The sequence below is a fragment of the Myotis nattereri genome (genome assembly GCF_964212035.1).
Source record: "Myotis nattereri genome assembly, chromosome: 7".
NCBI classification, from domain to species: Eukaryota; Metazoa; Chordata; class Mammalia; order Chiroptera; family Vespertilionidae; genus Myotis; species Myotis nattereri.
In genome coordinates, this window is record NC_138082.1 from 85075395 (window position 1) to 85089891 (window position 14497).

Consider the following 14497-nt stretch of genomic DNA (forward strand, 5'->3'; position numbering starts at 1 on the left):
TGGAAACCTGTGGGAGATCAGTGAGGGAAGCCTTCTCTCCTGAGAGGAGACACAGGGGCTGGGACCTAAGCCTTCTCTCCTGAGAGGAGACACAGGGGCTGGGACCCCATGGATCTGTGGGGAGGGAAGGTAGTGGTGGGAGGTGGGAGGCTGGACTGGGCCTGACCTTGCTCTGGGACTGGCCCATGCCTTGGGCCTGGGGCTGGGTATGAGCACATTATTCCCCGCAGGTGAGACATCCCACCCCACCCCCTGGGGGCCGATGCTTAGCACCCAGCAGGCAGAGCCTCAGTGTGGCCAGCGGGTCCGTCCTGTAGCCCTACAGCGACACCAGGTGGCAGCAATAAGAAACTGCAGCAGAGGTCGGCATAGGAACCCTGCTTCCTTCCCTCAGCAAGCAGGCCTGGAACTGCACCCCATGGGTGATCCCCGGTGGGTCTTGAGCAGTTAAGAAGGAGACAGTTGGACTGTAGTTACGAGGCAGGCAGGGGTTCCAGCAGTTGTTTGGGGGGGGACGTGGCCATGAGCCCCTCTCTGCCTGGCGCCTCTACAGCAGGGCCGGTGGGAGGGTGGGGAGGCAGAGGCACAGTTGCTCTCAGAGGGCTGTGACGGGAGGCTCAGAAAAGAGGAGAGCTTCCTCCAACGGGAGAACGCGGCCAGCCAGAGAGGAGCACTGGACAGGGAGTCCTCTGAGACCAGGGTCTGGTCCTGGCCTTGCACCTGACCAGCAAGTTACTCAAGGTCAGGCCTGGATTAACCTTCTGTGTCCCAGAGACAGACAAGGAGCGGGGATGCAGGAAATAACGGCTGTAGAGGAGTTTGCTGCTGTGTGTGTGCCTGTGGTGGGACTTCAGGGTAGAAAGGAAGGACAAGAAGGGATATGAGGGGAGAAGAAGAGACGAAGGAAATATTTAAAAGTTATTTCCAAGCACAGCCTCACAGGGCTGGTGTTTTTTGCTCTCCTCATTTTACAGGTGAGAACACGGAAGCTCAGGGACCATTTTAGGAACTTGGGCCCAAAGGCAGAGGCCGGTACCCAATAGGGCCCCATTTCCCACATCCCTTGCAACTAGGAGTCGCCACATGACTGAGCTCTGGCAGAAGCAACATGGGCAGAAGTGGTATCCCTTTCAGGCCTGGTACCAAAATCTCCCCCGTCAGCCGCAAGCTGCGTGCCAGCACCCAGCAGGAAGGTGCCCGGATGCCAGGCCCCGGCGGAGGGAGCCTCCTGCCCCTGGAAGCACCTGCTGGGGACTCGGCAGGCAGCACTGGAGGAGGCTGCAAGATCCGGGTTGTCTATTTCAGCAGCTAGCATTGCCCACGCAGTAAACGGAGGGGTGGGGTTCAAGCTGGACTCCCTGGCCCCCTCCACTTTCTGTATCGGGGGCGTCAAGTGAGGCTGAGAGGAACAGTGACTACAGCAGCCTGTTCCCCAAATCTGTGTGTGGACACATGCATGTGCAATAGAGCATCACGGTGTGCAGCATGTACACTCCTGCCCTGCATGCAGTCTTGGTGTGTGGGCACGTGCATGTGCACTAGAGAAACGCGGTGTGCAGCATGTACACCCTGGTCCCGCATGCCGTCTCGGTGTGTGCACATGTGCGTGTGCACATATGCATGTGCGTGTGCACTAGAGAACCATGGTGTGCAGCATGTACACCCCTGCCCTGCATGCAGCCTTGGTGTGTGGGCACGTGCGTGTGCGCATGTGCGTGTGCACTAGAGAACCATGGTGTGCAGCATGCACACTCCTGCCCGCCATGCAGCCTTGGCGTGTGCCGTTCATAGTGTCCTGACTGTGGAAGGCTGGTGGGTTTTAGTGTTAAATCACCATTTTGAGCTCATTCTTGTTAAGGGCCGCATCGGGCAGCTTTTCCTGCCCCTCAAGGATGAGGGGAGGGTGGCAGGGCCAGGCCAGGCTTTAGGCTTTAAGTGAGCCCATTGAGCAAACGGGCCAAAGGCCTCCACCCAGGTGAGCCCCACTGGGGCCCCAGCCTACCTTGACCACGGCCTCAAACAGCTCCAGTTGTGAAGTCGGAGAAATCTGGGTTTGAGTCCTGGTTTCCCCATCTCTTAGCTGTGAACCTTTGGCGAACTGCTAAACCCCTCTGTCTGCTATTATCACTCTTGATGGGCCAAGTGCGGGGTGGTGGTCAGGGGGGGGGTAAGGGGGAGAGAGACAGGGGCAAGGCCTGTGATGTGCAGGGGGTTGTGATGACTCAATGCTGGCACATATGGCGCTGTAGCCAGCGTTAGTCCCTGAGCGTCCGTCTGAGCAGCTCCTCGCCTCCCTGCCTGAGATTAAGAAAGTCCTTGTAAACGTAGCTTTCCTCAGGCAAGCGACCCCAGGAGGCCAGCTGCTCAGCAGGGCCTGGCAGAAGGGGCACAGGAAGCAAGTGTCCTAGAAGGCCAGGCTGTGCCCGGCTGGGACCCAGCACGGTGCTGGAGCAAGGGTCCTGGTTCCTGAGGGGCAGGAACATAGGAGGAAGGACCGGAGCCAGCCTACACTCCTTCAGCATGTCCCCAGTCCACTGCCTCCTGCCCCCTTGCTTGGGACCCTAAGGATCAACTCCCCCCTCAACCCAAGAAAGTTTTCCAATCCCTAGCAAGGACCCACCCACATCGTTCCACTCATGTTTTGTCCCCAGAGAAGTTTCCTTGGCCTCATGGGTCCGGGCTGAGGCCCCGTTCAGAGGCCCCACTCAGACACCACCCACCGCCTCTCCACTGGCCCAGGGGCTGATGGTTACCGTTTCTGCCCGTGAACATCCAGAGGAATCGCGGACACTCCACTTCCACCGTCTGTCCGGGCTCAGAGGAGGGCCAGCAGCTCATGTTCTCCCACAGCTGCGGGCAGCCTGCCAAGAAGAGCAGCAACATCAGACAGGGATGGAGCGTGGCCCAAGGGCTACCCCGCTGCCCTGCCGTCATCCCCAACACCCTGGCTGCCGGGAGCTCCCATTAGGGACTGCCTTTCTGAGTGCCTTTTCATCGGGGCCCTGGACTCTGCCATAGATGAGCTCTGTATTGACTACAGGGAAGGAGGGAGGGAGGAAAAGAGGAAGGGAGGATGGGAGCTGGGAGGGAGGCTCATTAGTGCAAGTCTGGCTTTCTCTAGAGAAAGACTTCTCCGGTCCTTGGTTCTCATTAAATGACTCAATGGCAGTGAGCCTCCATCCTGGCCACCAGTATAACCCTATGGGGAGCTTTAAAAATACACATAACTGGGCCCTACACCAGCCATCCTGATTTAATTGGTCTGGGGTGGTCCCAGCCATGATGTGTGGTCAAGCTTTCCAGGTCGTTCCAAAGTGATGGCGAGGTTGAGAATCCGTACCCAGGGTTCTCAAATTCCAGCTCGCATCGGAATCATTCAGAAGGCTTGTTGCAACACAGCTAGCTGAGCCCCACCCCAGAGTCTCGGTGGACCTGGGAATTTGCCTTTCGAACAAGTGCCCAGGTGAGCCTGCTGCTGCTGGCCGGGGACACGCTGAGAGCCACTGCGCGGCCCCTGGAAGCTGCAGCGGTGTGGCCACTGCCTCTGTCGTGGGAATGTTGCTGAAAGACTTCCTTCTCACCGAGTTTCCTTTATGAGGCCCCTCCTGGAAGATGGACCTGGTCCCAAGGCAAGGAGACGCTGAGCGTATGGTAACAACTACGACACAGCTGTCCTTAGAGACACTGTTTTCCTCTGTGACTTGGCTGCCAGGAAGCTCAGAGCCACGTTTGTGGCCCAAATCTGGTAGATGAAGGACTTTGAAAGGAGTCAGAAGATTGCTGGTGTCTTCAATGCAAAATAAGGCACTTCTAAGCCAGCCTTCCGGGTGATCTGATGCTACGGTCTCCCAACTTTTCTTGTCTTCGGGGACTTTTGTTGTCCTTGAGCTACCATGCAACTCTAAGTTGTCGATACCCGAAAGCAATGCAAATGATCCTTGTCCACAGGCATGCAATGAGTTCTGTCCAGTCAGGTTTCAACTGGGCAAAATTGTGTTCAGCCAGTTCTGCATCTGTTTGTAAATCCATTTCACCATTCAGCCTTCTGTGTCACGTGCTTTGAATTTTCCTACAAGCCAGTGGCAACATCGTACTGGTTCTCTCATTAATGAAGTACAATGTTTGGCAGGTGTTCACTTTAGATTTGTGAGTTATGACTGCACTCTCTTTTAAAAGTTATCATTCAACAGCACCAGCCACCGATTCTCTCAGCGTTGGCTGCGGGGAAAGTAACGCAGGGAAAGGGCTCCGGTGCCGGGCTTCTGGGTCCCTGAGACTGCAGCATGGCGGCGTTAGGAGGGGCTGGGAATGGGGCTGAGGTGGCTTCATGAGAAGAGTCGTCCCTCATCCAGTTTGGGGAACAGAGCGCAGACCTCTCCACCAGAGCCCAGGGCCCCCAGGGAGAGCCCGGTTTCTGAGTCCCACAGGCCTGGGTTCCATCCTGCCTCACCACCCAGGAGCTTCCCCAGCCCATTTCTCTTCCTTGGGGCAGGGGTGTGTGTGTGTGTGGGGGGGGGGTGCCTTCTTCCCAGGTTGTCGAGAAGAAGAGGTCAACCCCACACACAGCGGGTCAGATGAAAGGCAGCCGCCGCCGTCCTTCCCAGGCTCCTTCCAGTCTCATTCTGGTACCAGGAGGCGCCCGGCTGGCTCTGACCTGCAGGGCAATTTCAGCTGCAGGGACTGGGAGGTGGGTGAGGTGGGTGTGGCCTGTAGCCGGAGGGCAAACCCCGGCTTTTGTAAAGAGTCAGAGTCTCTTCTCGGGCATAAATACAACCAAGCCCAAAGCATCAATGTCCTTGAGACCCGTGTCTCCTCTAAGTGAAGGACCCCGGAGGCCTGGCCCACGCACAGGTGCTGGTCCTCCAGGATCACCGAGTCTAACTGCAGATCTCTCGGCCGCCCCCAGGAGAGGCGGCATTCTGGGACCCGGGAATGTGTCGCAGCAACTCCCCAGAGATCTGCTGCTGCCCGTGCTCAGCCGGCCCTCCGTGGGGCCCCTATTTCTGTGCTCAGATCCACCAGCAAACTGAGACAGTGAGACAGGCAGCCTCCCCAGGACCAGCGAGGTCCTGCCCAGGGCAGCTCCACCTGGTGCCTGGGTGCAGGCGGCTCCCTGCACAGGGCGGAGGCCCCGTGAGAGCCGAGCCTGTGCGAGGCCCCACTGCTGCAGGCCTGCACCTGCAACGGGCTGGGCACAGCGTAGGCACTGAACACACTTGACTTTAAACTCCATGTTCAGGCCCTGGCCTCAATCCTCTGCCTGCCAGCTCTGCTTGGGTTACACCTGGGAGCTCATTCAATCCACGGCAGCGCAGCCAGGGGGTTCCTGGAGTCACCGAGCCAGGACATGGAGGCCAGGACCGGCTAGCCGCCCTGCTTGGTGCCACGGCACAGGCTCTGCCCACGTGCCCTGTCTCCAGGTGGCACCAATGCCAGCTTCCTAGAGCCCTCCCCACGGGAGCCAGGCTGAGGATGCTGGGAGAGGCCAGGAGGTGGAGGAGAAATGGTGTGGGCTGGGGAGGATGCAGGGAGGGGACTGGAGGGTTGGGAAGGGGAGGCAGTAGGACCAGCCCCCAGAGGGAGGCGGGGGAGGCGGGGAGCGGGAAGGAGGCCAGGCCTGGATCAGGATGCGGGCCGAGGGCTCTGGAGGTAAAGCAGCCCCAGGATGACAGCACAGGTTGTGGCCCCGGGAGGGAGGTGTGGGAAGGGAGGGAGAGGCCATGGACAGAGGCAGGTTTGGGTGTGGCTCCCACAGGACTGTCACCGCATCTATGGGACCCAAGAGCCATGTGTCTGTCCTTTGAGGAATGTGGGGGGTGAGAGCCCCTTAGATATTCCTGAACCTTCACCCCGCTCTCACAGGGAGCCCGGCTGAGGAGGGCGGAGCCCCGCTCCCTCTGGAACTGCCCAGAACCCCCCACTGGCCCAGCTACTGGCTGCCTCGACTCCAGCTGTGGACACCACTCATCAGGCCTGGCAGAGGCCCTGGAGCTTGCAGGCCCCGGGGCTCTGGCCTTCCCAGATTCCCCTGGGACGGTGACATGGTCCTGGGAGGGCTCTTCACCGATGACCGCGAGTGAAGCCTGGAGGTGGAGCTGGGCCCTCACCCCCGCTCCTGCAGAGACCCCGGGGGATGCAGCCCTCAGCCAGGGCACAGCCTCCCTGCCACCTCCGCAGCATCGCCTGGATCAGAAGCAGGGGCGCCCTTCCCAGCTGTAGAGAATGCAGCAGCCTCTTCTCCCACTTTGGGAGAAATGGATCCAGGGCTGGGCTGACCGAGTCAGCAGGACACTGGCCCACGGCTCCAGTCCACGAGGCTGGACTACCCATGTCTGGCTGGCCAGACAGATGTGAAGTGTGCCAGGGCCTCTGGCAGGCTTCCTGACCCAGGTCATGCCAGGCTGGGCCCACAGGGACAGTGGCCTGGTACTGGCAAAAGGCAAGGTAGAAATGGCTGGTGGTGAGAGGTGAGGAAGAAAGGGGGGCAGACTCCCCTGTGGGGTCCCCGGCCAGCGGTTCACTGCCACGCCCTCCACAGCAGCCCTGGAGAGAGAAAAGGGAGGGGAAGGGGCCATCCGGCCTGTTCCGGACACGATCAGACACTGTAGAGCCTGTAGGGGTCAGGTAGGGTCACTGCCCCACAGCAGAGAGGACAAAACCAGGCTCCAGGAGTAAAGTGACATGTGCAGGTGACAGAGCTTATAAAAGGGTGCAACTCGGACCCCACCTGCTGGGCTACCCTTAGTGGCAGCAGACCTGGATGCTAACTCCACACACATCACTCGTGTCCTGAGCACATGACATGCCACACTCGCTCCCAGCCTCGGCTTCCCCATCTGGTCACGAACGGTGTGGGTCAGACCCGGCGCCCAGCGTCAGGGACACCGCCTGCGTGGCGATCACTGTTAGCTGGGACGAGGTAGAACACTTTACTTTTAACAGTGACACATTCTTAAAGAGAATTTTAAATGTGGGTCCAAAAGTTATAGAACTAGCATATCACATTTGTGGTTTTATAGCTACTATTGTTTATGATGAGGTTAAGTTAGTAAAAAGTCATTTGGAGAAAAGGGAGCCCTCGTGCACTGTTGGTGGGAATGTGAGCTGGTGTAGCCACTGCGGCAAGCAGTATGGAGGCTCCTCAAAAAGTTAATTGTGGAACTATCATACAATCCAACAATTCCACTTCTGGGTATTTATCTAAAGGAAAGAAGTAAGTACCTTAAAGAGATAGCTGTAGCCCCTGCATTCCCTGCAGCGTGTTCACAATGTTCAAGAAAGGAAAACAACCTACTATCCATGGAAGGATGAACGGGTAGAGAAAATTACAGTAAATACTACTCAGCCTTAAAGGGAGGGAAATCCAGCCAGTTGTGATAGCATGGGTGAACCTGGAGGACATTACGCTAAATGAAATAGGCCCGACACAGAAAGACAAATACCACGTGACCTCACCCCTCTGTGGAGCCCAAAGAGGGCAGAGTCATAGACCAGAGAGTAGAAGGGTGGTAGGGGCTGGGTGGGAGAAATGGGGGGAGCTGTGGCAAAGGCCAAGCTGTGGTTACTAGAATGAGTCAGTCTAAGATCTCATGTGCAGCACGATGGGGGGAAAGACCATTGTTTTAAAGGGAAAATTACTAAGGAAATCCCAGCACAGGTGGTGCGGCTGCACGGGGCTGGGGTGGGGGGCGGTGGAGCAGGGAGCTCTGTGGACCTCCGGCTGCTTGCAGGGACCGCCTTAGCTCCAGGGTGTGAGGGAGGGTCTCAGGCTCCATCCCCACCAGCTCCTGCTCTGGGCTGGGGGAGGGCGGAGGGCGTCCTGTCCTAGTCTCCCCGGGAGCTCTGGAAGGAAGGGACAATGTGAAGGATTCAGGCCACTGTGGGGTCCTGGTAGTTTTAGGAACATGGTGGCAAAGCCGGACGCCGAGTTGGGGGTGAGGGCAATCTGATGGGAGAGCTTTGTAAACAGGGCCACTGCTACTGAGCCACTCGGGGGGCTCACTTCCTCTGGGAGGCAGGGCTGAAACAGACAGAAATCAGCTGCTGTGGGAGTGGAGGGCCCAGGGCAGGTGAGGGCAGCCTCCCACCCCCACCGTCCCCGCCATTGCTAATGGTCACCTGTCGTCATGCCTGCCTGGCCGGAGGGGATGGGATGAATGGCTGGGGAAGTCTCAGTGGGGACACAAGAAAAGACGGCATCGGACCACAAATGCCATCTGGAGAGCAGCGGTGCCTGCCGAGGGCCCGGGCCCGAGCGCTCAGCATGGGATACTGGCTTGAGGCAGGTGGTGTGGTGGAGCTAGGGTGAGCTTGGGACCCCAATCCACCTAGGCCTTGCCCCTTACCCCTTTCAGCCTCAGTTTCCTCATCTATAAAATGGGCATAGTAATACCCCAGGATTTTAGTGAGAATTATAAGTGATTTGTGTGTGCAGTGCAATATTGTTAAATATATTAACCTTTGTTCCTTTTTTGTCTCCTGGTATTTCTCCCCCTTTCTCTCTCTCTTCCTCCTCAGATTCCTGGTTCACAAGCTGTGCGGGCGGCAGGAAAACCTACAGTCTTCCTGGCTGCAACCCCAAAGGGCCGGGCGGGGGGATGAGAGGAACGCTGGTGTGATCCAAATGCTTGGGAGGACACAAAAGGAGCAAGACTTTCCTCAGACTGGGGAGACGGGGAACGGAAGTGATGAGCAGGACATAGAAGGTTCCAGAACGAGGCTGAGCGCCCTGGTGCCTGCCCACCTGCAGGAGTAGTTGAGAGGCGAGATGGCTGTGAGTCACGTCCACGTGAGCAGCACACGGGCAGCTGCAGAGCCCACGCCCCTGAGAAGCCCAGGTGTGGCCGGGCCTGGGGCAGGCTGTCAGCCACCGCTCTGGGCTCCTCAGACATGTGCCACGTGGGTCTCGGTGGGGAAGGTTCCTGCCATCCCAGGAGAATGGGGCCAGAATTAAGGTTATAGAAAACGGAGAACGTTCTATTTTTTCCCACTGGAGTTTATGGACAAGGACTGTTCCCTTCATACGTGTGAAGCCCTTGTCACTGGGCCAGGCCCAGAGAACATTGGGTCCCTCTGTCCTGCCACCATCCTGAGAAAAAGAGGTGGCCCCAGAGGCAGGGCTGGCCGTGGGCAGGGGCTGGGACAGGGCAAAGGCCAGTGCCAGTCTCTCGATGCCCCCAGCCGGGTGCCCGGCATGCACTGCAAGTCTGCCCTGCGTTCACTACCGTGGGCTCCGTCTGCAGTTTATTTATAAACAAGCTCGGATGGCCTGACCATCATCTGGACTATTTCAGGAGCAATGTGTCAGGCTGCAGTGACGCAGCGAGGTGGGGCCAGGATCTGCCCCTGTCAGTGTTAACGCCATCCCCTGCCTAGAGCTGCCATATCCATCTTCTAGCACCTTCAGGACCCCCTCACCCCCACACACCCTTTCCCCCGGACCCACGGCAGTTCAGGAGGCGCTCCTGCTCCTGCGCAGCCCTGGTTTCTTGCTTCTTGTCTCCCCTCGCCCTTCTCAGCGCCCACAACCCGTCCCTACACATCCAAGGAGCAGCCTGGGGGTTTCCTGGGCACTTAAAAGCAAAGCACAGGAGGAACGGTATTTGGGGGGGGGGGTGTACTTCTCTTTAAACCAAGAAGCACAGCCGAAAGGGTCACGAAATGAGGAGGCTGGGAAAGGCTGGCGGCGGTGAATGGAGGCTGCACTAAATGCGATAAAGGACCTTCCAACCGGAGGCCGAGGCTGGTTCTGGGGCCGCCCGCGAATCTCCCTCCAGGAGGCCAGCTCCAGGTGAGGCGGGCGAGCTCGGAACACGTGTGCTGAGCCCTTCCCGCCCAGGATCTGCACACGCTGTTCCCGGCCCCACACCTCCTCCTCTGGCCCGAGAACTCGTCCTCACCGGACCTAAGCTCTCAGCCTCGTGTACCTGTCACACCAATGAAAGATTAATTGGTATCGACAGTCCCTTCTTTTTCCGAAGCAAATCCCTTCTTGGGAGGGTAAGGCTGTCTCGGTCTGGATTGTGAACTAGAAAATCCTCAGGATTCAGAGCCAAAAGATTTGGGCTGAGAGTCCTGTTTCAGCTCTGAGTGCTCCCGGGCCTCTCAGAGCCTCCACTTCCTCATCTGTGAAATGGGGATAGTGGTACTGACTGTGCAGCTTGGTCTAAGGAGTAAACAAGAAAATGTCTAAAATGTTATACAAACGTAAGTTACTTGTTTCTGAAGAAGGAGCCAAGCTCAGCTGTGCCAAGGAAAGGGTGGAGAGTGCGCTGTGGGCAGGTCAGGGGATGTCCCGGGGCAGGGGGAAGGGTTTGGCTGCCCAAAGCCACCAGGAGCCAGAAGAAGAGTCGAGAAAAGAACCCGGGAATGTTTGTTAGAGAAAAGTGCATTTAAAGCTAGCATGGATGAACTACTGAAACATGCTACAACGTGGACGAACCTCAGAAACAGTATGCTCAGTGGAAGGAGGCAGACACAACAGGTCAAATACTGTAGGATCCCATCTATATGAAATGCCCGGAGTCAGCAAATGCATAGAGAGAGAAAGTGGATTAGTGGTTATCAGGGCCAGGGGAGAGGGGAGGGTGAGGAGTGATTACTTCACGGGTATGGGGTTTTATTTTGGGGTGATGAAAAGTTTTGGAACTAGATAAGGTGGTAGCTACATGGTATTGTGAATGTTAACTCCAGCATTATTATTTTTTTTTTGTCTAAAGGTGTATGTATTTAGCACTATTACACCGGAACATATACAGAATATTGACACAATTGTACAAATGTGTTAGACCTCCAGAATGGGATATTTTAACAGGTCCTCTTCACGGTTAATGAAACATACAACCTAATAATACTTGTAAGTATGCAACTGATATCAAAACCTAAGTAATACTTGTTTTTTAAGAAAAAATGTAGAGCCCAGCCGACATGGCGCAGTGGTTGAGCATCAACCAATGAACCAGGAGGTCAGGGTTCGATTCCTGGTCAGGGCACACACCCGGGGTAGTGGGCTCGATCCCCAGTGGGGGGTATGCAGGAGGCAGCTGATCAATGATTCTCTCTCATCATTGATGTTTCTGTTTCTCTCTCCCTCTTCCTTCCTCTCTGAAATCAATAAAAATATTCTTTTTAAAAAAGAAACAATGTAGAAAACGTCATTTGACCATAAATGAAGATTGCTTAAATCACATTCATAAAATGAAAGAATTAAACAATGGTTAATCACGTGTAAAAATTGAATGTAATGAAACATACTGGGTTTAATATTTACAATTAACTAAATGCCTTTAATTGCTCACTCTAAATGTATGTGAATTTTACCTCAAGAGAAAAAGTCTCCCCCTTCCCCCCCAAAATAGCCAGCCATTCCTTCCTGCCCATGGTCCTTGGGAGTGGACGACCAGCTGGCAGAGGCAAAAACAAAAGGGGACGGCATGTCCCCATCTTAAAGGCGCGGACACGAAGGCCCAAGGAGGATCGTTTCTTGCTCAAGGTCACAGGCCTCTACGTGACAGCCATCCACACGCCCAGATCTGTCTGACTGCCAAGCCCACATCTGTCCTGCCACCGCACCGTCTCTCCGGAACATTCTTCCCTCGGGAGAGCCAAAGGCCTCCCGCCAGCCAGCTCTGAGGGGCATCGGCTTCTGTAAACAGAGCAATAAATAGCTCGGGAGAGCAGGCGGTGCGGCTAGCAGGGTGACCCTGAAACATTCCCACAGCACGCTGCGAAGGCCTTGGCCGCGGAACCCGGAATAGCCGGAGAGTTAATTTTTTATTTGTGATAAGTGGCTGAGCTTGGTGACAGTTCCATGAGTGGCATTTCCTGTGACTCGTCTGGTGTTCAAACATTAACTTCCTCCCCAGAGAGGACCAGGAGTTTAACCATTAACCCCGTGCCCCAAGGAAGAGGCCACCAGCCCTCTCCGCCGTGGGTGCCGAGCAGACCTTGCTGAGCGTGGCGGTCCTGTGGGCTGGGCAGCGGCGGCCCTGGGCTCCAGGCGTCCTGCTCCTCGGGGGCTGCTGGGCTGCCACCAGCTGGGTTCTGATGTGGACACGGTGGGCGTGCCCACCCCACGGCTCTGCCCCTTTGTCAGTGCTCTGCTCCCTTCTGTCTTTGGAATTTCCCCTCACATCTGTTCTAAACTCCACGCCGGGTGCTTGGCTCTGCCTCCCAACTTCTCAGCAGAGCAGCCTGAAGCCTTTCCCAGCGGCCAGACATCCTCTGCCTCAGGGACTTGTGAACCAGGTTTTCAAAGCAACAGACCCCTCTCCTAGACGAAAATTGCAAAGGCCAACATGCAAAGCACGTCCAAGTGGCCTGAGCCAGGTGTGGCGGGTGGGGCCAGCCTGGCCACCCTGCCACCCACAGTCTCAAACCTTGCAAGTCCAGCACAGCCCTTTTCTCAGACGAGGAGAGGGAAATCCGGATGAGAGGGGTGTGGTCAGGGCCTTGCCCACATCTCCCCATACATAGTTATTACAATATTACTGATTATATTCCCTATACTGATTTGTAACTATCAACTTGTACTTCTTTTTTTAAAATATATTTTTATTGATTTCAGAGAAGAAGGGAGAGGGAGAGAGAGAGAGAAACAGCAGTGATGAGAGAGAATCATTGTTCAGCTGCCTCCTGCACACCCCTACTGGGGATCAAAACTGCAACCCAGGCATGTGCCCTTGACTGAAATCGAACCTGGAAACCTTCAGTCCATAGGCCAATGCTCTATCCACTGAGCCAAACTAGCTAGGTCTCAACTTGTACTTCTTAATTATTTCACCTTTTTCACCCATTCCCCAGCCTCTCTCACATCTGGCAACCATCAAAATGTTCTCTGTGTCTATAAGTTTGTTTCCATTTTGTTTGTTTGTTTATTTTGTTGTTTAGATTCCACATATACACGAAATCATCTGGCATCTGTCTTTCTGTCTGACTTCTTTCACTTAGCACAATACCCTCTAGGTCCTTCCATGGTATTGCAGATGGCATGATTTCATTCTTTTTTATGGTTGAATCATATTCCATTGTATATATCACCACTTCTTTATCCATTCATCTCTTGATGGACACTTGGGTTACTTGCATATCTTAGTTACTGTAAATAATGCTGCAATGAACATATGGATGTATATGTCTTTTTTATTTAGTGTTTTGGGTTTCTTCGGGAAAATACCCAGAAGTGGAGTTGCTAGATCCTTTTTTGTCTCTTGTTATAGCTTTTGTTTTAAAGTCTATTTTGTCTGGTATAAGTACTGCTACCCAGCTTTTTGTTTGTTTCCATTTTCATGAAATATATTTTTTCCATCCCATTACTTTTAGCCTGTGTATGTCTTTCAATCTGAATTGAGTTTCTTATAGACAGCATATGTATTGGTCTTGTTTTCTTATCCATTCAGCCACCCCATGTATTTTGTTGGAGCTTTTAATTCATTTACATTTAAAATAATTGTTGATAGATATTTAGTCATTGCCAAATTACTATTTATATTTTTTTCTCCTCCTCCTCCTCCTCCTCCTCCTCCTCCTCCTCCTCCTCCTCCTCCTCCTCCTCCTTCTTCTTCTCTTTCTCCTTCTTCTTCTTCTTCTTCTTCTTCTTCTTCTTCTTCTTCTTCTTCTTCTTCTTCTTCACGTCCCTTTAACATTTTATGTAATATTGGTTTGATGGTGATGAACTCCTTTAGCTTTTTCTTGTCTGGGAAGCACTTTATCTGTCCTTTAATTCTGAATGATAGCCTTGCTAGGTAGAAGAATCTTAGCTGTAGGTCCTTGCTTTCCATCACTGAATATTTCTTGCCACTCTCTTCTGGTCTGTTGAGAAATCAGCTGACAGTCTTATGGGAGCTCCCTTGTAGGTATCTCTTTCTCTTGCTGCTTTTAAGATTCTCTCTTAGTCTTTAACCTTTGGCATTTTAATTATTATGTGTCTTGTTGTGGGCCTCCTTGGGTTCATATTGTTTGGGACTCTCTGCACTTCCTGGACTTGTATGTCTATTTCCTTCTTCAGGTTAGGGAAGTTCTCTGTTATTATTTTTTCAAATAAGTTTTCAATTCCTTGTTCTTTCTCTTCTCCTTCTGGTACCCCTATGATACGAATATTGGTACACTTCATGTTTTCCCAGAGGCTCCTTAAACTATCCTTATTTTTAAAAATTCCTTTCTCTTTTTGCTGCTCTGTTTGGATGCTTTCTTATCTTCCAAATTACTGATTTAATCCTTTGAGTCATTTAATCTACTACCCAATAAATTTCCTCTAATGTACCAGTATTCTTCATTTCAGTTATTATATTCATTTCTTACCCTTCTTTATGTTTTCTATCTCCATTTTTATGTTTTCTATCTCTCTGTTGAAGTTCTCACTAAGATCATTGAGTATCCTTATAACTAGTAAGTGTTTTGATCTCTGCATCTGGTAGATTGCTGGTCTCCACTTTGTTTTGTTCTTTTTCTGGAGTTTTATTCTGTTCTTTCATTGGGGACATATTTTTTTGTCTCCTTA

General features: G+C 53.8%; 1 protein-coding gene across 1 annotated transcript in view; it reads right to left on the reverse strand.

Annotated features, from left to right (window-relative positions):
• Positions 1 to 14497, reverse strand: part of SCTR (secretin receptor) — an 80674-nt gene that overhangs the window by 37443 nt on the left and 28734 nt on the right. Inside the window, exon 3 of the mRNA XM_081095454.1 lies at positions 2754 to 2861. Coding sequence (XP_080951580.1) covers positions 2754 to 2861 — 108 coding nt within the window. The remainder of the gene's footprint in view (positions 1 to 2753; positions 2862 to 14497) is intronic.